The sequence below is a fragment of the Lemur catta genome, chromosome 11, assembly GCF_020740605.2.
Source record: "Lemur catta isolate mLemCat1 chromosome 11, mLemCat1.pri, whole genome shotgun sequence".
Classification (NCBI taxonomy): domain Eukaryota; kingdom Metazoa; phylum Chordata; class Mammalia; order Primates; family Lemuridae; genus Lemur; species Lemur catta.
The window spans coordinates 80450207-80476499 of NC_059138.1; the positions used below are offsets into that span (position 1 = coordinate 80450207).

Below are 26293 nucleotides of genomic sequence, written 5' to 3' on the forward strand. Positions count from 1 at the left end.
TCATTGTATGGCTTTGGAATACTGGGTGAAACAGCTTACTGCACCATATGAAATAGTTTGTGCAGCTCTTGGTATGCTCATTTTGGAAAGCAGATCAATTGGAGAAAGAGACTGAGAATTTAGCAGTAGGATCAAGGAAGTAAGCTTTGGCAAGAAGACTCATGAAACTGGTACCCTAGACTAGGGCCTCCGGGGTTTATCCATCCAGTATAGTAGGAGGTATCTTTCTCCTTAGCCTCAGCCTACAGCTAAGAAGCAGAGACCTGCTCATTTCCTCCAGAGGGTTGTCCCCCACAATGCTGCCCCTCTCTATGAATTCTACAGCTCCAATTTTCCTCTCTCCACTCCTCGACAGAAATAAGGCTAAGACTGATCAATCTCACAATCATCTCTGCATTCTTCTCTCCCCACCCTTCCCCTGCTTTAGGACCTGGCCCATGAAGCAATTCCGCCCGCTTTGACAGTTTATTTATTTAGCTCCCAGGTTAAAACCCAGACCCTCCATCTGGATGCAATGCTTGCACCATCCCTGAAACCAGCCATCCCTAATCATGGCCCCAAACAGTGTTCAAATGTACCATAGCTCACTCTGTTGAACATCTGCCAGTTCTTATTATTTTCCCATTATAAACAATGCAATGTACATGTTGAAAGCTAAATCCCACACATGACGGTATCTATTCAAACTTTTGCTGGTTGAAAGGGTATGTGCTCATTCAGAACTGAACTAAATATCAGGCATTCCCCATCCTCATAGCTCTTATATATTGTGGGTGAGACAAATAGGTAAATAAATATAAACTGCAGCAGTATAAAATGCAAAGTAAATTCTGCTTCCAGGGAAAAGCTCCCCTAAGGAACTGGCAATTATGCTGAGATACGAATGATTAGTGTTAATGAGGCAAAGAAGAAAAGCACTGTTGGTGTTCCTAGCAAAAAGAATGGCAATTTAAAAAGTCCTAGGGATGGAAGAAGAGAGTGAGGGAATTAGAAGAGCAGCCTACCTAAAACAGAGGTATTAAGGGGGAGCTCAGACTGACAGGAGGCCTATGCCCGACCTTTCAGGACTTCGTAAGCCATGTTCAATTAGTTTGATCTTTATTCTAGAACAACAGGATGACACTGAATGATTCTGTGCACATTTAAAAATTTTGATACTTGCTGGAAAGGCTATAAACTATTTTACATTCCCCTACAGCTTCAGCAACACTATAAGCATCATCTTACCAATCTGAAAGTTTTAACTACTACATACTACTTTTTTCCCCATGTTTATTGCCCATTTCCTATTGGAGTATTTATTCCTTTTTTTTTCCCCACTGGACTGACGCTAAGACTTCATTTATACTTTTTTTTTCCTAATTGTTTGCTTTTAAATTATGTATGTCAAGACAATATATATATAGCAATCTTTTCTTTTAGAGATTTTGCCATAAAGGTATTTTTCTCACCCCAATATTATAGAGGTATTCACCTATGTTTTTTCTTAGTATTTCCCTGGTTTGATTGCTCACATTCAGTGTCTTAACTGACATCTATAAATAAAAACCTGACTTTACTTTTCAAAGGGTTAACTAGTTATCCCTGGAACTGTCACCTTTATCATTATAAGTAAACAAGGTAGAGAATAATTCATGGATATTCTAGTATGTTATCTAATCATGTATTTCTGTGCCAGTACCATACTCATAATTTTATCATTCATTTCATGTGAGATAAAGTTCTCCCATCCACATCTGTTTGATTTTAGTTAGCTATCCTGTAAGAAACCTACTCCATTCTTATAAAATATTAAATTGGCTTTCCAAGGATTTTTCAATAAATTACTGAGGTTTCACACTATTTAATAACTAGGAGATATCCATTTGAAATGCAAAGAGGCAAAAATGACCTTTAAGATTTCAGCAACCCTTCTAAATAACTATTGAAATCTACATAGATTTTTGTATGTAACGGGTACATTACTGACAAGTTTGAACAAATATCCCATAAGACTGTTTACCATAATTGACTTTTTATTTAAAAAATTACAGGGAGCAATTTCCGGCATATCTTATTTTATAAAAGTACTGCCTGTATCAAACATTTTATAACACTATTAATTCCATTGAAGAGCTGCCTTTTTTCTTTAAGGTACTAATTCCAATTGATGGGATACATGCCCTTAAAATAGAAAGTTTCCATTATTTTTTCAAATGTCAAAATTAAGATTACTGAGAAGTTTATTGCTTTATGGCTGGGCAAGATGCTACTAGCATATTTTAGGTAAATAATATTCTTTATTAAAAACTATGAGTTCATTCTGTTTAAAACTTTTAGGATAATTCACAGAAAATAGATATATTTATTCAAATTACACATTGAAGGGCTAGGCTACTAACTATAGACATTTTATATATGAAGCAGCTCTTTAAAGAAATAATACGCACAAAAAGGTCGCTCTTGGTTTACCATACATAATTGAAGTGAATAACACCTGGAAGACCAATATTGTTACGCTATGTTCTGTTAGGATCTTAAAAAAAAAAAAAAAAAAAAAAAAATCACACATTTAGTAGTCCATTTGTGCTTAAAATATTCATATGCATGAGAAGCTTAAAGAAAAAAACACCTCTGTACATGATGATCAAAAGAAAGTTATAAATTTTTTTGAAATTGCACTGTTATTTAAAACCACTTTCCTAAAGTCAGGCCCTTCTTTATAGGTGGCACAGTTTTTCAGGTCTAATTGGCAACCTGGGGAGGCCCCTCTGGTATCAGCGAAGTGAAGAAGGTGGTGATGAAAGACCAAGCTGAAGCCATCAATCCAGGCCTTTGAATTGCACCGGCGTCTTCACTTGCATCTTCTCCGCTCTCATCTTCAAGCCCATCATCCATAAGATGCCCCTTGAAACAAAACAAGAAACACACTCCTGAGTGATTTCAACTACTAGTATTAACTCAGAATAGCAAAGAAGACAGTTAAGTTCTTCACTCTAGAACAAAGGAATATGAGCATGTAATAAGGAAGTGGTACATATGTGGTCATTAGAAATCTTTAAGTCCAAAGTTGATAAATTCCTTGGTGTTCAAGTTTAAAGGGGACAACTGCCAATGTAATACAAGACTCTCACCATGTGCATAATTTTCTTTCGAGGCTATTTTCAGGAAAAATGTTAATTCTTCGCACTTGATTCTAATATATGACTGATTCAGTATTATATTCTAAATTCTACCAGATGAAACCACCACAGTTCATATGTTAGCTTTTCTTCATGTGCCATTTCACAAATATTTATGGAATATCCAAGATTCTTTTATCATGTTGGTCCCATATGGTGCTGAGGAAATATCTATTAATATATTTAAAGTATACAAAAGCCTCAATAACATACCATTTCTTCAAGTTCTAGATTGTGTGCATTCTGCCCATCATTGTTAACTCTGGCATTATTGTTGGGAGCCTGTTGCTGACCTCCTTCTTGCCTAAAAGGAAACCATCCAGCTTGGTGCCTGTTCGGTAAAATAAAGAGTAAAGAAAACAAGTCACAATTGTTTTTATTTGTAACACTATAAAACATCAGTGTCCTACAAGAGAAAAATGATTACAACTATAATTAAAAAAAAAAAAAAAAAAAAAAACAAATTCTCACTTCAGGCCAGGAAACTACCCTTTTTCAAAGCCATGATAGAGCCCAGGAGGAGCTGGAGGCTGCAGCGAGCTGTGATCACACCACTCTACTCCAGCCTGGGTGACAGAGTGAGACCTTGTCTCTCAAAAAAAAAAAAAAAGCAATGACAGCAAAACAAAAACCAATTCAAATCTACAAGTCTATCACAGGTTTGACTCTCTCTATGTTGATATTAACACATAACTGGAGTCCTAAAATATTTTTTGGTATTTTTCAAAAACAAAATACAAGGTATTTGTTTGCCCTTAGGGAGAAGGGAGCAAGAGAAAATTAGTCTACTTATGAAAAAATCTGACCTATACCTATATGAAATACTACTGGTAATTGTAATTTAAAGGGATGTCCTTATGCAGGAGTACATTCATTGCATGTTTCTTCAAGTTCTAAATAATTGATAGAGCATGTCTCATTAACAATTTTTATAAAATATAGTAAACAAAAAAATCTGCTTCTAAACAATTCTGATAAGTATTCTTATTCAACATAACCTGCCCTAGCTTTTGGTACCAGAAACATGCCAGATATCTGAAGCCTAGAAGCCTAGCACTCATATTCCTTCACTCAACATTCACAACAGACTACCCTATGCCACATTCTGTGCTAACAGTTTCATAAAGTAGTTAAAAGAAACCACAAAATGTTAATGAACATCACTCACAAATAAACCAGTAGCATGGCTCCCATTACCATGACAAACCGACTAAAAGAAGAATAGAAGTACACAATGCTAAGGAGAATCGCAGCTCGTGAGAATGTGTACATCCAGTCTAGCCAGTCTCGATTGAAGTCTTCGTCATTTAGCACTGGACCTCCCTGTGCATTCATTTGAACATTTTCATTCATGGGTCGATTTTCTTGGGCCACTAGGTTTGGAGCTGGTGGGGGTTCTTCTCCAGGAACATGTGCCAAATTTAGAGGCTGTGAAGCAGTAGGCTGGGCCGAGTTGGCATTTGATGTGGCCTGAGCTGAAACTGCAGCTTGACTGAAATATTCACCAAAATAAATATTAAAAAGAAAAAAATTATCATACTATATTTGTTAATACTTCCTGGGGAGCCAAATATATTTTTCATAAACCTAGTATGGAATATCACAACTCCTGTACCATATTTTTTAGATAAGCACAAATTCCATTAGAAAAGCAGCCCCAAGACTGACGGTAGAAGAGGCTCCGGAAAGGATGCTCTCTTGGCCTGCCTGGTGGTCTAAGATGGGAGGGGAGAGGTGGAATGGACAAGAGCAGTGACGCTAATCACTCTTTTCTCTCTTTCACTAAATTACCTTATACGCTAAGGACAAGTATGTCCAAACCTTTTCACTAATGGCTTCTTTTTTTATTCTACATGGGCTGAATACTCCCAAGCCCACCACCTCTCCCTCTGATCCACATTTTGAAAAATTTATCTAAAAATATATATTACCCTTTGTATCTATTGTCAGTGATAAATTATTTGTATTAATACATTTCAGATAACAACCGTCAATCCCAATCCTGAATTTTGGGAATTCCAACTAGGGACCACCAGTCCTTATCAACTTACAAAGGACTGTAGTCCTGAAGTTTGTTTATAATGTGATTGCTTAGAAGTCAGAATACATTTCCAAGTAAAATGATAATATGTCTTGGATTTGCTTTAAATTATCCAGTGGAAGGAAAAAGTTGTAGAATAATATTGACATGAATTAATAAATTTTGAAGCTGCATGGTAGGTACACAGGAATTCATTTTACTATTCTATTTCATTATAGGTTTAAATTTTTTTACAATAAAAAGTTAAACAGGACAGCAAAGAAAAATTAAATAAATGTTTCCCAGGCGACAAAATGCTCTTCAAGCCAGTAAACTAATAACTTGTATCTATATAAGGCTTTTTAGTTTACAAAATACTTTCTACTTTATGGATATTCTGATACACAGGTGAGTCATTTTATTTTAAAGGTGAGAATTTGAGGCTCAGAAGTTAGACGATATACATAAGATGTATGATTTAGTAGCAAGCTACGGTAAAGCTCCACTTATCTTACATGGTTCTCATGAGGTTTACAAATGAGACAAGGGGTATACAGCATCCAGCAGAGTACTGAGCACAAGGAAGTCAGCAAATGATAACCATTACCATGGCAACATATACAAACCCTGCCTGGAGCCAAGAGCTTATGAAAGAGAGTATTAGGATATGAGGTTCATAAAGCAGGTTAGATTTATGGGGAAAGGTCTGGAGGAAGGATAAAGATATAGATCACACACTACAGGCAAAAGAGCCAGCAAATATTCTAGGTGATGGGGAATGAATGACTCAATTATGTGTTAAGGAATTTAACCTGGCAGTAATATGAGGAAATGTAGTAAAGAGCCTAAAAAAAGAGCTATTGGAGTAAAGTGGGTTTAAAATGAGAACAGATCTGAGAAAAATATTGGAAGTAGCATATAGGGGAAGGACAGCTCTATTAACTCATCTTCATAAGTTACTGGGTTTGGGGATAGCAGAAGTTAGAATCAAAGCTGATTAAGATTAAGAGCTTAGAAGATAATTAAGAAGAAAGTATCACTGACAAAGAAGTAAGGAAGGTAAAGGTACTTAAGGGAATGGAGGAGTCAAATTTTAGATGTACTAAATTTGGGGTAAAAGTTAATTTCCCTATGGAAACCTTCCAACAGTTAAACAGAGATGCAGGATAAAGCACAGAAGATTAAGAACTGGGAGTCATCCACAAAGAGCTAACAACTAAGGCCATGGAAGAAAGAAATCCAAAGGAACTGCCTAAGGACTGAATCCTATCTTCTTTATCAACTAGGAGTGCCAAAAGGCACATGGTAAGTACACAAATATATGTTGAACTGAGCAAGGAATGTTATAATACTATTTAGAAGAAGGCAAAAGGCACAAAAAAGAATGATCAGAGAGACAAAAAAGATGAGGAAGATAAAAGAATCACAGAAACATGGAGAGAACAGTAAAGAGAACTGGCCAACACTAAATGAATGCATAGGAAGTTCAGAAAAGTGAAAGCTGAGAAACTGTACTCAGAGCTAAGACTGTTCCACACTGACCAGAATCAAGACTTACTAAAATCCTTAGAGTCCAGTAAGCATATTTAGCCACATCTGAGCTCTACTTAAGATTGGCCTCCCTGACATGGTTCTGTCTATTCCCTTTTTCAGTTGACTTCCTATCTCTTTGTGTAGATTTGCTGCCTTCCAGTGAAACCTTCCTAAGTTTTACCCTCTTGAATTTATAAAATGATATGTTAAAGACAGCCTCTGAATACTGCTAAACATAATCAGGGAGAGAGGGAGGAGCCAAGAGCATATTCAGTTGATGGGAAATGGAGGTGAACCCTTTTTCCTTTGGCCAAATAATTTAAAATAAAGAGATGTTTGTGGATTCCTTCTCATAATAATTTCAAATAATCAATTAAATATATCATCAAATGAAACAGCAAATCAACTTACTTAGGATTAAAAAAATAAAGCAAATAACACAGTTAGAAACTAAAAGGAATGCACTTAGATGAACTTACTATTGCATGTAATACTGATGAGCATACATCTGTTGCCACCACAGCATCTGCAGTGGGCTAAAGGCAGGATACGCGGGAAATCCAGGTGGAATAGCTTGCTCAGGAAACTGGTTGTCTACATTTCTGCAATAAAGAAATAAAGAAATGAATTCTTTTAATGCTTTAGAAAGTTAAAAGCATTTCTCTAAATTTTCATTTCTGAACTACAAGTCAACCATTGACAGAATGTATTTAAATCTTACTGAAAAGAAAAATACTTATTTTCAACATTCTTCAAGTAAAACAATTATGTCTTATATAAGCTGACAGTGGGCCCAAATATATAAAATAACTAATATTTCAGCCCAGTTTAATGGCAAAACAAAGCAAGTTATCCACAAAATGTGTAGGAAGCCTGAACATTTATCTTCTCATTTCAACACATAAGACCAAAAATACTTTCATTTTAAGGACATTCTCCTTAAGAACCAAAGCTCTAAAATAAACTTTATGATAAAATATTTTGAGAAATGGGGAACTAGCCAAATGATATTTTACATTAGTAATAAAATATAATTTTTTTAAATTTAGGCATGGTAGTGCAAGCCTGTAGTCCCAGCTATTCGGGAGACTAAGGCAGGAAGATCCCTCGAGCCAAGGAGTTTGAGACCAGCCTGGGCAACATAGTGAGACCCCTTCTCAAAAAAAATATGTGTGTGTGCATATGCATGTGTGTATATACATATATATAGCAGCTATTAGCTGTAAAATACAAAACAAACATTATAAAAACATTTACAAAAAATACTGTAAAATATTCTTTAAGGAGCCAAGAGTAGCAGAACATGCATACATTCTTAAAGTAGGTTATAATTCTATTCAGTGAAACCTGTGGAAGGTCACATTTAACTTCTCTATTCCTCAGTATCCTCATTTCTAAAATGGAGGAAATAATAGAACCTTCATCATAGGATTGTTATTCTGTATTCAGTAGATGTTAGCTAGTTTTATTTTTACTCTCTGCGACCCCTAATTCTGAACATGATTCCAAAGTGCGTAATATGAGATTTGTAGAAATTAGTAGAAATCAAGACAATTACAGAGATAAACGTATAAGTGCAGAATCATTTATAAATTTCCTAACTCTCCTTTTCTTATTACTTGAATTTTATATTTAGCTGGTATTAGGTTCGTCTATCCAGAGTGAAACAAGAATAATTAATAAATTCATTAACTATAATTTTATATTATGAAGACTGTTCACACATACAATTGGTGATAATTGATTATAGAAACCTAATTAGTAGAGCTTGGGGAGGAGGTAGCTAAGGCTTATCAATAGACTGTACTTGCGGAAATGTGGTGCTAAGTAAAGGTATCCACTCCCCTACATATTACCTAAACTTGCCTTATCCTTGGAGGAGTAATGGGAGCCATATGGTGGCTCCCATCCTCAAAACATCTTTCATCCTTCTGAATACCAGCCCTCCCCCATGATTCTCAAGTTTTCCCTCATAATTCAATTAAGAAAAAAAAGCAGAGAATCCATTAGAGTTTCTCCCAGCAACTGCACCAGGGGGCTGATGCATCTCTGAGCCAATCTGAAAATTACCTGAATCGAATATTGCCAGTAAAATGAGGCTATTCCTAGGTGTATGTTTTAAATTTTATTAGTCTTCCCAGTTAGGAAAAAAACCCATTCCTCTAAAAGTAAAGCTCCACCAATCTCTATCATTAATAAGAAATACAACCTCAAACAAGTCTGTTACTTCAACTATAAAATGGGAAGGCTGAATCTTGTCACTATTTTTAAATGGTAAGGGAAGAAAAGGCCAGTAATAATCACTTTTAAAAATTTCTATAACTTTTCACTACTGCAGGCAGCCCAGAACATAAAGAGAACATAAGATGATTATTGAAAACATGGATCAGGCACAGTGGTTCTCTCCTGTAATCCCAGCACTTTGGGAGGTCAAGGAAGGAAGATCCCTTGAAACCAGGAGTTTGAAACCAGCCTGGGCAAAACAGCAGACCCCATTTCTACAAAAAAAAAAATTTTAAAAATTAGCCGGTTGTGATGGCATGTGCCTATAGTCCCAGATACTCGAGAGGCTGAAGGAGAAGTATCACTTGAGCCAGAAGTTTGAGGCTACAAGGAGCTATGATTATGCCACTGCACTCCAGAATGAGACCTTGTCTCAAAAAAAAAAAACAAAAAAACGCTGAAACAAATAAACTTGTAAACTTGTTACCAAGTTTGATAGTATAACCAAGCACACATAGAATTATTCTACTGACTTCAAAACACAGTATTTTTACTGGATATCCCTAGAAAAAAAGAACCACAAAAATTTTAAACCACATTCAGTGATCTTATAAAAATGGAAATAGAATTGCCATTTTAAAACTACTTGAAAATATATATATATATACCACATATAAAGCAAATAAGTAATTATGCTAATTTACTAAAAACCAAGATTTTCAGCATAAAAGATATACAAGATATATAAATACACAAATCAAAGAAGATCTATAAAAACCCTTTAATCTTTAAACTAAATTTGAAATATCAGTATGAACTCATGATTTTTTCATTTTTTCTAAAAGACACATATTTCTTATATCTCACAACTGAAAAGACTTCTTAGAAGCATGACAACTGAGTAGCAATGAGTACTCTTGGCACCCAGATTGTGGTCTCTAAATACTATTTCACATCAGGGTTCCCTGGGGATACTGTCAACTTGTTGTGTATAAGTCTAGGACATTATCAAAAATTACTAAAATCATGTCAAAAGGATACCACAGACAAACTGAATTGCTTCCACAGGCAAAAGATAAAACAATATGAATATCAGGAAGAATGACTACATTCATTCAGTAGACATTCCATAGAAAGAAATACAAATATATTAGAAACCATAAGTTTACACTAATATCCCAAAAACAAAAAAACCTCACTCATCACCTTTGGGATTACCAGGGTACCAACTTATTACTCTGAAAATTGATGAAGGTAAAAAATCCAGTATTTATCAGGCCTTTCTTGAGTGGACTGTATTTCAGGATAATAAAATGATGAGAAAAGATTTTTTACACAAGAAGCAGTTAACAAATGGAGGAGGAATGATAGTTAGGAAATCATCATTTTGCAACAACAAATGAAATAATGGGTCTAGTCAGTGATCATTAATGTCTACTAAAAGGTTGACAAAGAACTTTATGATGAATGGATCAGGCTAGTAACACCTGAACCCACTGAGCAATCTTAGCATGATCAGAGGTGAAATAGTCAAACTTTATGTGTCCACTGATTTGATACAGGGATATAGCACCAAATATGGAGAATTCCTTAAAAAAAGAAGTCAAACCTTAACTGAATTTAATCAAGCCCTAGATCTACCAGTTTATAGGCAACATGGGGATAGAGGAAAATGCTAAACACCACAAGGACATAATCAGCCAAATCTAGACCACTGTGGGAAAAAAACATAGAATATTAATAACAACAGAAAAGGTATGAAGTAAAAAGAGAAGGGAGAAGAGGGGAACTAGAAGCACCTTAAGAAATGTTGGCCAAATGCGGTATGTCAATTTCTTTGAAAACTGATTCATCAAAACAGCTATAAAAAGACATTGAAGACAATCAGTGAAAACTGAACACAAACTGGGGCATTAGATAATATTAAAAAATTTTTAATTTTTTTTGAGTTTTCTAATGGTATTGTGATTAAGATTTTTTCAAGTCCATATCTGTCATATCTGTTATAGATACACAGTAAGGTATTTACAGATAAAATGGTATGTCTAAATTTTGCTTTAAACTCCAGCCCAAGGAAGAAAAAAAGAAGTAAGGAGGGTTAAATGAAAAATGGTAATCTGTTAATAGTTGTTGAATCTGGGTGTCAGATACACTGGGTTTCACAATAACATTTTCTGTACTTTGTGAAATGCTTAAAAAGTATAATAAAGTTTTTAAAAATTAAAAAAGCAATCAATAAAAATATTGACTATTTAACCTAAATATACATGAACAGGGACTGATTCATTAAACTACAGTAATCTATATAATGGAACAGTATGTAATTAATAAAGAATGGGATAGTACTTGTATATTAACATGGGACAACTGTTAATGCAGTTAGTACAAAAAAACAAGATACAGACTAGTGTGTACAGAAAGTATGTTATTATTTGTGTTAAAATATACACACATATAAACACAAATGGACACACACACTTGTCGAAGCAACTTTTTACCTCTGCAATAACACTGGGTAAACAGATAATAATCGTTGCCTCGGAGGAAGGCAACTGGGTAGCTAGAAAACACAAGAATGAAACTCCTGTATGCTTATTGTTCATTTTGAAAATGGTACCATGCACATGTATTACCTCTTAGAAAATAACTAAAAAAAGAAACCGCCTGCCTACCCTCCTGGCGCTCTGACCAGATTCTGTGCTCCCCAAAACAGGAAATGGGCTTTATCCATCATTATATCTCTAGCATCTAGCAAATAAGTATATATTGAACAACTTCATATGAACATCAAGAAAACTCTGAAAGTAAAGTACTAATTATAAGCAACTAATCTAATAACTTGTAAATTTCATTTCATTTTTCAACATTAAATGAAAACATGTAAGGCTAACAACACAGTAAAAATTACAACTATATTAAAGAAAACCATTTTCAAAGAAAAAGATATTCCCCAGTTGTCCAAGCAGAAAGTCACTCCCTCCTCCAGGCTACCGCAACACTTTCAAGACCATGATAGCGTATCAGCAAATTTGGTAATTCATTTGCCTATCTGACCTCCAGTAAGGGTAAGTACAGGATTCATTTTCCTATATTCAGTGCCTAGCACAAAACAGATTCTAAAGTAAACATTTACCGAATGCTACTGAATGAAGAGATAGGGGATTCATACAAACAGATGTGTTCACACTGTCACCAATACTTAAAATCTGACCATTAGATATGACTAGAAAAAAGTTTTGAATGAGGGTTAAGGGGTGGGGACGACCATTATAAATGAAGTCAAAATACAAATGATAACCTAGGAAAAAATATTGAAACAAATGAGGAAGTGACGCTGTGGCTTAGCGGCTAAGCAGCCAGGCCCAGGAGTGTCTAGGCCCAGGTTCTAATCCTGGCTCGGCCACATCCCAGCTCTGTGATCTTAGACCAGTTTCTTTCCCTCTCTGGGTTCCAACTGGATCACATTGGGCTCTGAGAATAAATGAGCGTAAAAGTGTTTGGCTGGGAGTGGTGGCTCATGCCTGTAATCCTAACACTCTGGGAGGCCGAGGCAGGAGGACTGCTTGAAGTAAGGAGATCTAGACCAGCTTGAGCAAGAGCAAGACCCCATCTCTACTAAAAATAGAAAAAAAATTAGCCAGGCGTGGTGGCGCATGCCTATAGTCCCAGCTACCCAGGAGGCTGAGGTAGGAGGATCACTTGAGTCCAGGAGTTTGAGGTTGCTGTGAGCTATGATGATGCCACTGTACTCTAGCCACGGCAACAGAGTGAGACTCTGTCTCAAAAAAAAAGAAACAAACAAATGATAGACAAAAATAGAGTCACTTCAGCAATGCTGTTAAGAATACAGACTTCCAAGTTAGATATGGATTTGAATTTTACTTCAGCAAGCTACATAACCTTTAAGCCTCATTCTCTTCATCCATAAGAGAAAATAGTACCTAGATCAAAGTTGATGTAAAATTTAATGAAGTAAGACATGTATAAGTGCTTAATACAATGCCTAGCTTGTGCTAATGCTTAATAAGTATTATCAATATCCTTTTAGATAAAGAATTATCACAAATGAATTTTTAAAGATACCAACACACCAACAAATAAGCAACTCAAAAAACAAAAAAAATGCCTCTTAATCAAGTCTCAAATTAAAGCAAGGACATTCCAATTTATCACACTGGCAAGTTCATATGTGTACAGTTATGGGAAATCAGGCTCTTTAAAAACTTTGAGAGAGTAATCTAGTACAACTTTTCTTTACTGCAATTTTGCAATAGTCTTTAAGGGCCTCAAAAAGTCTTAAGAAAACTTTGACTCAGAAATTCCCCTTCTCACAATTTATCCTAAAATAATAACTGCTAATACATAAGCACATTTAAGAATGTTGATTGTGGTGATGTTCAGTGGTGAAAAAAATTAACGCAAAAGTTATGGTAGAAGATTGCTCTAATTCTTTACTCTTCTGTAACAAGATATGTACACATTCTCTGCCACACGGTGGCCAACAGGTTCCTGTTGCTTACCAGAGCAGATTGCTGAGCCACGGTGGGAGTACTTACACCACAGAAATCAGGAAATGCTACAAATCCAGGGTTTTATTTATTTTTTCCCAGAAATGTCAGCTGTTAAGAATTTACCAATACAGCACTAGTTATAACATTGTAATACCTCCCTAGCCCTATGTTGTTCAGAGTAGCCATGTGGCCTGCTTTGACCAATGCAATATTAGTAAATGTGACATGTACAAGGCTTTAAATGTGCTCAGTGGTTAGCCTGCCCTCTTGTGTTCCTGTCATTTGCCATGAGAACAGATGTTAGGGAATTACTGATCCACAGAGAATGAGAAACATGAAACACACCTGAACCCAACCTATAGCCTGAAAGCAGAGCTGTCCCAGGTAACTAACAAACCTGTGAGCAAGAAAAATAAAGTGTGCTACTGTAAACCACTGAGATTTTGAGGTTATTATGAAGCAAAACCAACTAATACATTCTCCATCAACAGAAGTATGAACAAATTAGTGCATCTACCTAATGAAAACTCACAAAGACCTTACATGTTATGGATACACATTTGCTCTGGAAATATATCCAAGCTATGTTTTACAAAAAGGTTTAAAAAAATAGAACAGTACGATATTTTTATTTTAAAAGTACACATAGAAAGGCTACAAGCAATTTTTACTTAAAAAAAATCAGACAGTAGAGAAGGGTACAATGAGTAGGTTATCAGTTTTATTATAAAATAAGGCTGTTGCTATTTCAGAGGGAAAAACTAATGGTACAAAACTGAGTATTCCATAAACCAACCAATTTTTGGAGTTAAAGTAAATAAATGTGACAGCACAACTGAGCCCAAAAATAGTCAGGACTTACAAATGTGACTTTGTAAATGGACAGCCAATGTGGTGCAGTACATGTATTGCTCTGTTCCTCTCATGTGTTCTCAAGAGCTAGGTAGGCAAATAATCACTTGCATTAGGATTTCTCAATGTGAGTTTCCCAGGCATTGTTAGGTTGGCAGATTCCTGAGCACCACTCCAATACTGGTGATTCAAAACCTTAGGGAGTAGGGACCAGAAATTAGCAGTTTTAACAAGCTCACTAAAAATTGAGAATACTAACCTATATGGTAGAAAACACATGCAGACTAGTTAAATATAAACTGTTCTAAGTTTGAAAAAGGAGAGCAGAGCTTCTTTTATTTTGATGGTGAGTTCTTCAAGATCACTAAATTACTGCTCTTAACACATTTAAGGCTAAGACTATGTTAAATAAAGTTTACTTAAAGACAAAGTTTTCATTAATAAGAAAAGACAACTATGAGATTAAGTTAAATCATGTTCACTGCTGAAGTAAAAACCTATTTACTGAATTTCACATCAACTGTTTTATAAACCACATAGTTCTTTCTCCAAATATAAAGACTTATTTTCCTAACACTGGCATTCATTCATTTGAATGTTTCAGTGTATGAGACACACAGATGTCTGTAAATTTGTTTGCTAAATGAATGTACAACATTCACTTATAAGTACAGATGTATTTATAAGTAATTACTAATACATCACCACATGCCAGTTACTGTTTTAATCACTTTACATATACACTCTTTTAATCTACATAGAAATTGTGTAAGATAAATATTATTACCCCCCAGATAATGAGCAAACTGAAGCACAGGAGGGAAGAGACCAAGCCAGTCAGTAAATAGACCTGAGCCAGGGTTCAAACCCAGGCAGGCTGGCTCAGAATCTGTGCAATCACTAAAATACACTGCCCTCTTGATTTAAAATCAAGTATTTTTAATCAAGTATTTTTAATCCAGTAATAGATTCCCTAAGTGAAGCTAAATATCTTTGAAAAGTTTTCTTGCTCACCACTTTAACACTCACTTCTGGCAAGATAAACACTATTTCAGATTTCTAATCAGTTTAATATACTTCTAAGAGTTGGATGCCTTTGTCTTTCATGTTTATTGATTTCCTCAACAGCCTAGTTTAGAGAAATTATTAATCTTTTCCCAAAATATCTATGGTTTTATTCTGAAGACCTGCAACCTTACATGCTTTGTTTAGTTTATTACGAAATATATTTACTATAAGTATGAGAAGGAGTTAAAAATCTTATCATCCAGAGATAACCACTGTTAACATGTCATTACATATTCTCTCAGGCTTATTTATAATACTCCCACCTTCCACCACTGTCACCAAATAAGTAAAATCACTCTGTATAAACTGGGAAGAACTGAAATGTCTTACTCTGCAAAAAAGAAAGGAAATGAATCACTGTCATAAGATAGAAAATATTTTGAGCTAATATTCCATAATGTAAACCCTGAGAACATTGCTTTTTTATAAATAAGTTTTCCTTTATAGTAATCATTTTCTGAAAACAAAAGCAGTTTCACAGGTACTTTATAAGTACTTATAAAAGTCTACAACAGGCCGGGCGCGGTGGCTCATGCCTGTAATCCTAGTTCTCTGGGAGGCCGAGGCGGGTGGATCGCTCGAGGTCAGGAGTTCGAGACCAGCCTGAGCAAGAGCGAGACCCCGTCTCTACTAAAAATAGAAAGAAATTATCTGGCCAACTAAAAATATATATAGAAAAAATTAGCCGGGCATGGTGGCGCATGCCTGTAGTCCCAGCTACTTGGGAGGCTGAGGCAGAAGGATCGCTTGAGCCCAGGAGTTTGAGGTTGCTGTGAGCTAGGCTGACGCCACGGCACTCACTCTAGCCCAGGCAACAGAGCAAGACTCTGTCTCAAAAAAAAAAAAAAAAAAAAGTCTACAACAAACCTCATCTAAACACTATTTTGAAAGAAAAGATATCACATTCAAGAAATATGAGACAAATGAATTTTCTTATATTTTGCTATATATTCAGCTTTGTTTTTCTATATTAAGAACTGAATTAAGTTAAAAGCTCTAAATAAAAAGTACCTGAATGTTTATGTTATCCTGTTTAGCATAGCAATCAATGGCTACTCCTTGGTCACATCACCTACAGTACAATAATGGAGTCCCAACCATTTTCTCATTTCCAGTCCCATCATGGTGGATCCAGACTAGTTCCACACACTGGAGCCCCATGATTTGATATACAGCACAGAAAAATTATCAATAACCTGTTACGCAAGTTTCTTTTCTTTCAAAACTAACAAATAATACTATCCCAGTAAAATACTCTGCTTTCAAACACAATCCAGGTCCAAACCCTAGGATTCTTCAAGATCCTTCTCTGAGCTGTCTGAAAGATGTGCTTTACCTATAGCTGTTGGCTGAATTTCCTTTGGAATTACATAACCCAAGGAGGCTGCTGTAATTGCTATATAGAGTGGCCATAGCAAGCTTCTTGAGAAAACTCCTACACAGAACTCTCAATACGACAAGGATTCTGGATAACATGAAATGGTTAGCATATTCTTGTAATACACCGTGGTTTTACCTACCTCAGTTGATCAGAAACACCTGTGAAACTGATCAGAAACACCTGTAAAACTTTTTAAAAACAGATTGCTGGGCCCTATATTTTTCTAAGTACCACCCACTCCCCTGAAGACTAAATTGAGTAGATTTATAGTGAAACTCAGTTAAAAAAAAAATTTAGTTACCTAGATCCTTGCTATCAAAGTGTGGTCCAAGCATCAGAAGCATCAGTATCACCTGGGAGCTTGTTAGAAATGCAGAAAATTTCAGGCCCCATCAGACCTACTGAATCAGAACCTGCATCTTAGCAAGGTCCCCAGGTGATTAGTAGAAACATGAAAGATTCAAAAGCACTGCCCTACATGATTCTGATGTACAACCAGCTTCCAAAAGCACTGCTCTCCTTAACCCTCTAGTTTCCAAAATATAAAATCAGGTACATGAATAAACTTCAAATGTACTTTAATCACTGCAAAGGGGTTACAGTGAAAAATCAAAAGAAATTCATTTTTAGGAGGCCCCAATGATGATCCACAGCTACCACAGTTTCACTTACCCTTGCATTACATATGGAAACTGATGACTCTGTGCGGGGTTGGTTTGTGCTTGTGAAGGGGTTCGCTGCCTCAAGCCTTCCGAGGAAGAACTAGCAGCTAAAGACAAGGTTTCTTGACTGGACGATGGAGTTGTTGATCCTGAATGATCTGAACTCTACAAACAAAAAATGTAATAATTTTTAAGGAGATTTAATTAATTATAATTGTGAAATTACAGACATATTACTCAAAATGCATGAAATTTCTCTGCAAAATAACTGAATTTTAGAAATTTATTGATTTAAATCTTATGTCCAGTATAATAGGTAGATATTTTAATTTTGCTAAGACTAAAGAGTTCAGAAAGTCAAAACTGCTTAATTAACAAACAGTATTCCATTTCTCAACTAGAAAAGGCTGAGAAGCAGAGGAATACTACACAAAATAGCATATTAAATTCTGAGGATTAAATTAATGCATAAAAGCTCCTTTTACACAATTCAGTTAATGCATGCAGAGCTGCTTTCATTATGCCTAACACACAGAAAGTGCTCAATAAATGGTACTAACTACTGAATTATTTAAATAGTTCCTATGTGCCAAATACTGTATAACACACTATCAGTAACACACTGGTTTAAAATAATGAAGAACAGGCTGGGTAACAAAAGATCTACAATCTAGTGTTACCCCTGACATTAACAAGGAGTAAAACAAAATTAAACTAGATTTTCAAGATTCCATTCAATTCTAAAATTCAACTGATTTATAGATGCCATCAACAAATATTGTTTTTCTACAAAATGAACAAGATACCAATCAGGATTTTTATATTCTCATGATCAAATGATGTCAGTAACTAACAGATTCAATAACTTTAAACAACGTAACTTCTTGAAGACCATCCCAATTTGTTGCTTTTTGAAAATATTAATAGTTTGTCAAGTGTTTTATCTAAATTTAATACACAATTATGTTATATAAATTAATAGTTCTTTCACTTTAAAAAGCTCAGTATGATATTGTTTTAACATCCTTCCAAGTTTGCTAAACTTGCATTTTACTTGTACTGCCCTCCTATTGACAGGATGTCTTTTCGCATGTCTACCATCCTAAGTCCTGCCATGTGCCAGGTCCCAAGCACACTGGTCTTTTGCAAAACTAGTGAAAACTTTCTTTAAGATGTTACTTCACGCAAAATAGATAAGAAATATCTTACTAAGCAGTTTGATTCTTAGGGACATAAACTGGAAATGGCTTCTTTTTTGGCAAGATTTCTCTTAAATGGGCCATCATAATATGGTGCTCATTAACATGATTAATAGAAGAAAGGCCTTAACTAGTCATTTGGCAGCACAATTTAAAGTCTCTAGAACTAATGATTTCTGATCTTATTAGATAATTTTTCATGATTATATTTTAAAGACATTTTCAAATCCCTCTGAAATTTATGAGCCATGAAAAATTAAGAGGAGTTCAATTTAACTTTCCTTTGATACTTTTTAGATTTTCATAAATAATCCTGTCAATAGGATATTTTTCACATACTGAAAAAACCAAGTATGCACACTAATGACAAAATCATGGCTGAGCAACCCAAGTCAATTAAATCAGAGGGTTATTTCCCAACAAAAACTGGAGCAATGAAACTATGTCCAAAGATTACAAACAAAACTCTATGCCAATCCAGTGTTTTCCCTTCTCATGCCAATATAGGAACCACACAAAGATCCTTGGGTGTTCTGACAAAGAAAATCTCAGTTTAATGTAAGCTAAATTTCCGTGGCTGTTACCAGAAAATACTTACCATTGAGACCATACTAATTAAATATAGCAATTGGAGGATACAGTTTCTTAAAGAAGCAGTTAGCTAGTATCTATTGGAAGATCTTTCAACAGTTATCACCCCGGCCACTCAACACTTGTCCCTTCTCTTTAAGTTTTGGCTAAATTCTTTTTTTTTTTTTCTTTTTTTAGAGACAGGACCTCACTCTGTCACACAGACTGCAACGGCATTATCACAGTTCACTGAATCTCAAACTCCTGGGCCCAAAGGAGATCATCTTGTGTCAGCCTCCCAAATAGCTAGGACCATAGGTCCATGCCACCAGGACCAGTTAATTTTTTTTTTAATTTTTTGTAGAGGCCGGGCGCGGTGGCTCACACCTGTAATCCTAGCACTCTGGGAGGCCGAGGTGGGCAGATTGTTTGAGCTCAGGAGTTCGAGACCAGCCTGACCAAGAGCGAGACCCCGTCTCTACTAAAAACAGAAAGAAATTATATGGACAGCTAAAAATATATATAGAAAAAGTAGCCGGGCATGCTGGTACATGCCTGTAGTCCCAGCTACTTGGGAGGCTGAGGCAGAAGGATTGCTTAAGCCCAGGAGTTTGAGGTTGCTGTGAGCTAGGCTGACACCATGGCACTCTAGCCCGGGCAACAGAGTGAGACTCTCTCTCAAAAAAAAAAAAAAAATTTTATAAAAAAAAAAAAAAATTTGTAGAAATGGAGTCTCACTGTGTTGCCCCCACTGGTCTAGAACTCCTGGACTCAAGTGATCCTCCTGCCTTGGCCTCCCAAAATGCTGGGATTACAGGTGTGAGCTACAGCGCCCAGCCTAGATTCTTGATAAGAAGGACAGCATACTTAGCAGTATAAAAGTTCCCTGCCTGCTCAAGAAGTTTAAAGCAAGTTTCTACTAATCCCAATCCTCTACCCCCAAAGGTATCATATAAAGCTTTTATGGGAAATCAAAAGTAATTTAATATAAAAGGATTGGTGATAATGTCTTTAAAATTTATATAAAAATGTCTAAGTTCAGAAGTTCAACTATTATAAAATATTTCCAAAACAGTTTTAGGCAGATGGAAAAATAAGAAGGGAGAGATGAATACCCAAGTCTGAAAGAGATGAGTACATTAAGTATTTCTTCCCCCTGCAATTGGAATGTATGCACAAATCTACTCACTGTTTAAAACAAAATCTTTGACCAAGTAATCTACATCAAGAAGATGTAGGGTACTTAAAATGTAAATAATTTAATCTACCTTGAATAAAATATTCTATATTAGACACCTTAAATATTTCTGAAACTTCACTGGCCTGAGCATTTACATTATATAATTCTATCATAATTTGGTTTTCTAAGTATGCCAGTAATTAAACTCCTGAAGATTGAACTTATTACTGACTTGCCATATCACAAACTATAACTTATGGTAAATAGGTTTCAAGGGATAACCATGTGTTAGGTTTTCTAAAAACAAATTTTAAAAGCCTAAACTCCAGTATTTCAAAACCCGTAAGTTCTAATTCTTCTGTTTTTCATTTAGTTTTTAGAGGCAAAAAAGGATAATCAGAAAACTTCAGTATTTACTCCTCCCAAAACAACTCACAGAATTGCTGCTAGATGCCAACGCTTCACGACTTTCTCTATTGGTGCTGGATTTTGGAGAACCAGGAGGAGTCCGAGAAGTACATACTAGATGAACCATATGATACTCATCTTGCTAAAATTGAAGAAGATTACATTTAAACGGTAGTACTGGAAAATGTACAGTTCAAAAAGCCAGTAGCTAAGCTGAAACACTTAACTCAAAACTTAAGTTCCTTTACAGCCTAGAGATTGTATAAGTAATAAAATGTTATCATATGAAGGCATGTTTTCCATTTAAGTATTTGGGGCCCTTCCGAATTCAATATTTTTTCCATGCTTAGAAAATGGTCTAAATACTCAGCAATTGTTATATTAAAAAATTATTATTTGCATACCAAGTAGCCTTGAAGCAATCAATGCTGTAAAGTTGTGTCAACCCAATTATTTCAATATAAAAACATCTAGCTAGCACCTTAATATCAGAACCCTAAGAGTCACCTTGAAGTTTAGGCCCACAAACTTTGAATAATGAAAATATTTCTATTACTTGAGACTTAGCAACTATAAAGGAAACTCAAATAACTTCATCATAATCTCATTTGCCTTAATTTTAGCAAGGTGATATATAGTTTTTTACTGTTTTGTAGTCAAAAACTGTTTTTACCTATAACATTTATACACAGATATAAAGCATATATTTGAACTATATTCTGTAAATATTTCATGTATTTCCACAAACCTATAACTATGACTGAAAGAAAATATTCTAAATAATGATTATAGTTGGCATTTTAGCTTAGTGAGATCATGAGGATGTTTATACTTAGACATTAAGCTCGTAAATGATGGAGAAAGGAAAGAGAAAATAAAGGAGGACAGAAAAGAATCATGAGTCAGCAATTTAAAAAGAGAAAAGAAAAAAATAGGATGCTAGAGAAAAGGGGGAAGGAAGAAAAGAAAGATGTCCAGTGGTGAGAAAGGGAAACAAAGCTACTAGAAACTACAAATTTACCAACTGCCTACCATAAACCTTGAATTGTGCTTAATTCTGAGGTGAATCCAAGAAAGGATAAGAGTCAGTCCCTTCCTTAAAGTGGCTCATGATATCATTAAGAGATCAGACTAGTGCATCAGAGTACAATAAAGAAACATATAAAACAGTCTTTTGCATGAAACTGAGAAGCACAAACTGCTTTAGAAGTTTAGAGAAAGAAGTTTACAGGGGTTAAAATGCTAAGAAAAGACGGCAGAGAGAGCTTTACATGATGTATGCCTAGTGAAGACACTCGTGATTTACAATGTCCCCTCAGTTTCTGAATATGGAATATATGAAAGCATCCAAGTATAAGGTGTTTATCCTTAGAAACCTATCTTCAAAAGGTCATATAAATCACAACTCACAGTATCTATTCCCCTTTGGGGAATGTTTCTGTAAAACATTTTATTAATATAACTAAACAGGGAAATCTAATGTAGCAATTAACTGAAAAATGTAGAGGGGTACACTGACTTTAACAAAAATTGTTCAAAGATCTATTAAAAATGTAAACATATTATTCAAAATGTTTTATATAAGGGACACAACAGTTCTTTGGAGCAGTTATTATTTTAAGTCATCTGGTCTGAAACCATTTTTGGCAGCAAAAGTCTTTTTAAAGGTATTCATGTGCAGATTCAAGCTATCCTTGGGTTAAAATAATAAATACACCTGTATTTTGAAAAGCAGATAGCAGAAAGGTGTTTAGGCATAAAAACAGGGAAAAAATGAATAGGCATAACACAGAGGTTTTTAGGGCTATTACTATGATACTATAATAGTGAAGATATGTCAGGAAACACTTGTCAAAACCCATAGTATGTTCAACACTAAGAGTGACCCCTAACATAAACTATAACCCTTGGGTGATAATGATATGTCAATGTAGGTTCGTTGATTGTAACAAATGTACCATTCTGGTAAGAGATGGTGACAGTGTGGCAAGCTGTGTGTGTGTGAGGGCAGTGAATACATGAGAACTCTCTGTACTTTCTTGCTCAATTTTGCTATAAACCTCAAACAGCTCTAAAAAATAAAGTCTACTGAGAGTGAAAGAAAAAAAATCTGCCGTGAGGTCCACTATTTTAGAGGGGGTAGGTATTAAGCCATTTTAGCAATTTGAAAATACATAATTAAAATGAAATGATAGCAAGAAGCCACACTGGCAAAGCTAAAATATCAACTAGCTAACCAGAAGGAATATACTAAGATTTTTTTTTTTAAGTTTCCCACAGGTGATCATAAACATACTGGAGAGGACATAGATCTTCTAAATCAGATCAGGAATAACTAGAACAACATTAAGCATTAAGTCAAAGATCTAAGACAAAACATAAAAGTTACTCAATTCTGCTATATTCACAAACAAAAAGCAGCATTTCAAACACTAAAAAGCTGTAAAAGTACAAATTCCACAAATGAACATAAGCTAAAAGCTGCCATGAAAATAACCAGCATTCAAGCTGATTTTGTCAAAACACTATATGGAAGTATATTTTAGCTCTGAGCATCAGCATTCAAATTGCCTAAGTGAAGGACCAAGTGGGCTTCACTCTATTTCCTGTCCTGAAATTAAATTTCCAACCCAAGCAGTTTGTACTAAAATGTCATACAGTTTAGTTAAAAAGGGATCCAGAGGAAAGATTATCAATGAAAATCCTTCCCCACTACTGAACATTCCACTCCTGCACTATTGATAAGTCAACAGTGTTTTCTTACAAAAGATGACAAGTACCTGAACACAAATATATACTACTACTTCAGATTTAGCTGTCAGATGGATACATACAACACTGTTACCTAAACTAATCAGAATGTGTCATGGTCTTTGCTTTCTAATTTATCTTTACCTGTTATGCTACCCTAAGGGGCTGATTTTAAGTATCTAAAAACTGAACTGGTTGGATAAAACTTCAGAGAATATCTTCTCTCACACTCTGAATGTATCTGGTATCAAATAGTGGTAGAAAAGCTTACTTTTCTGAGAATGTCTTTCAGCTGCAGATGATCGGGAAGCAGTCTGCCCGAATACACCAATCTCTGATCCTTCGTCAACTAAAAAATGGGACAAAGAAAAGAATTCAACTTTTCCAGCTAGACAAATTGAAGGTTGGGAATAGCATGCCTAAATATAGGCAAAATAAAATTCCCATTAGGCACAAATAAGCAGAAATTGACATAATTTAAGAATTTTTGTTTTTCCTAATTTCACTTAAGAAATTTAAGATCTCAGTAAATGGTAGCAAATCTACTGTAGCTATAATAAAATACAGATAATTACCATATTAAAAAACATCTTGAGGAAATAAGGTAAATCGGAAGTTTGTCTTTTCAGTTATAATGCAATGCACTTATGACTATCATTAAAAACCTTCAAGACTATAAAAATGAGAAAGTGATTGGCTTTATATGAATAGTCAACACTAGGATAAAATTTCAAGGTCACCAGAGTTATTTTACATTATTTTCTTAGTATTTTAATCAAAAATGTATAATTAAGATTTATTTTCTACTTTACTAACATCATGCAGAACAATTTATTGGTTTTAATTCAAGAGCCATTTGGATTTAGTTACTTTACATAACTATTCTAGTTTTTATTATTCCTGTCACTCTCAGAAATACCTTTGTACATTTTTCAAAAACATAAGAGTAAAGAGAAATCAACATAAGTGCACAGAGATTCAGTTGTCATCTCTATATGAAACCCAGAATACAAAATATGCTTTGGTTATCTCTGCCATATTTTATACTTATAGTAAATCTGCTAAATATTCACATTCCTAACATTATTTAAAATTAAAGCATTTTGTATAATGCCCATAAGGCCTATTTCATAACTGAGAAATAGATAACTGGTCCTTGAATTCTATTAAAACAAATATTAACTGTACCAGGAACTGTTAAATCCAAGCCACAACTATAACAATTTTTAAGCAGAATATATATTCAACATGGCTACTACAAAAGGGTCTTATATGAAAAAAAGCCATAATAAAAATTGTCATACTGAGTAAAATCTGTGGTTCAGAAGTTCTAAACGCACCAAAAACCAACCAAGGGAATGATATAGCTATCTTTCCAAAATACTTAACTATTAGGAATAATCTTAGTTTCTCCTGGAAGCATTTTGGAGTGTGCTATACTTAAAATGTACATGTGCAAATTCCTATATATAAATAACCAAACATAGGAGCTTTTAAAAAATACATATCACAAGTCATGAAACTTCAATAAATATATATAAATATGGAAGCACTATGGTATTTTGCAATATATGTTTGGTCTTCATTATGTTTCCTGCCATAAGGCTCCTAAAAGCCCTGGATTCTCTGGATTGATGACTATCTTTTGTACACTAAGATAACTGGTGGATGTGGGGGCTAGATTGCCTCAGGATGGGGGGGTGGTTGCCAGGGAAACCAAGGGAGAACTGGACCTTTCAGTCCCACTGCCCAACCTCCAGGGAGGGAGAAGGGCCTGGAAGGTTCAGCTGATAAACCAATGGCAAATGATATAATCAATCATGCCTACCTACAGAAGCTTCCATAAAAACCTGACAGAACTGAGTTCTGAGAGCTCCAGGATAGTGGACAGGTGCAGGTTCCCAGGGAATGGTGCTCCCAGAGAGGGCATGGAAGCTCAACACCCCTTCTGCCATACTTTCCTCCTATGGATCTCTTCCATCTGGCTGTTCATCTGTGTCCTTTGTAATATCCTTTATAATAAATAGGTAAATGTAAGTAAAGTGTTTCCCTGAGTTCTGTGAGCTGCACTAGCAAATTAATTGAACCCAAGGAAGGGGTCATGGAAACCCTGATTTATAACCAGCTGATCAAAAGCACAGGCCACAACCTCTGCTTGCAACTGGTATCTAAACTGGGGGGCAGTCTTGTGGGACTGAGCCCTCAACCTGTAGGATCTGATGCTACCTCTAGGTAGACAGTGTCAGAAATGAACTGAATTAGAGGACATCCAGACGGTATACTCTAGAGAGGTATCTGCAGAATTGCCTGCTTGTTGGAGGAGAGAAATCCCCATACATTTTGGTGAACAAAGGTCACAGAAGTATTCGGTATTGAGTATTGTGAGAGTATAATAGGAGAAATTGAATTTGTTTTTTCCTTTATTCTTACAGGCACTGAATGGTAAATTACATAAACATAAGATGAATGCTAAGTAGATAGTGAATGATTTAACCCCTGGCCAAAATGAATTATCTAATGCTCTATAAATTTCTATAATGTACTTATTACTTCAACTGGAACCTAAAGAAGTTTAATAAGTATTACAGCCATCATAATCTACTAATATCACTTTTTCACCAGACCAAATATTTAATTAATAGGTGCTTCTATATCACGTCATCACACTACATAAAAGACATTAGTCTCTTTTTATGAATTTTTTTTTACTTTATAAAAACTCTCAGGCACACACAAAGTGGAAGGAATAAAATGAACCCCCATCTTCAAAAACT

At 35.1% G+C, this 26293-nt stretch overlaps 1 protein-coding gene across 2 annotated transcripts in view; it reads right to left on the reverse strand.

Moving 5' to 3' along the window:
• Nucleotides 1-1995: 1995 nt before the first annotated feature.
• HERPUD2 (HERPUD family member 2) overlaps nucleotides 1996-26293 on the reverse strand; it is a 38968-nt gene continuing 14670 nt past the window's right edge. Inside the window, exons 3-9 of one of the 2 annotated variants that reach the window (XM_045564418.1) lie at nucleotides 23791-23868; nucleotides 20797-20910; nucleotides 17422-17576; nucleotides 7194-7316; nucleotides 4330-4653; nucleotides 3375-3492; nucleotides 1996-2886 (exon numbers count right to left, since the gene is read on the reverse strand). In XM_045564418.1, coding sequence (XP_045420374.1) covers nucleotides 2725-2886; nucleotides 3375-3492; nucleotides 4330-4653; nucleotides 7194-7316; nucleotides 17422-17576; nucleotides 20797-20910; nucleotides 23791-23868 — 1074 coding nt within the window. In that variant the 3' untranslated portion in view covers nucleotides 1996-2724. The remainder of the gene's footprint in view (nucleotides 2887-3374; nucleotides 3493-4329; nucleotides 4654-7193; nucleotides 7317-17421; nucleotides 17577-20796; nucleotides 20911-23790; nucleotides 23869-26293) is intronic. The other variant, XM_045564419.1, reaches the window with a different exon arrangement.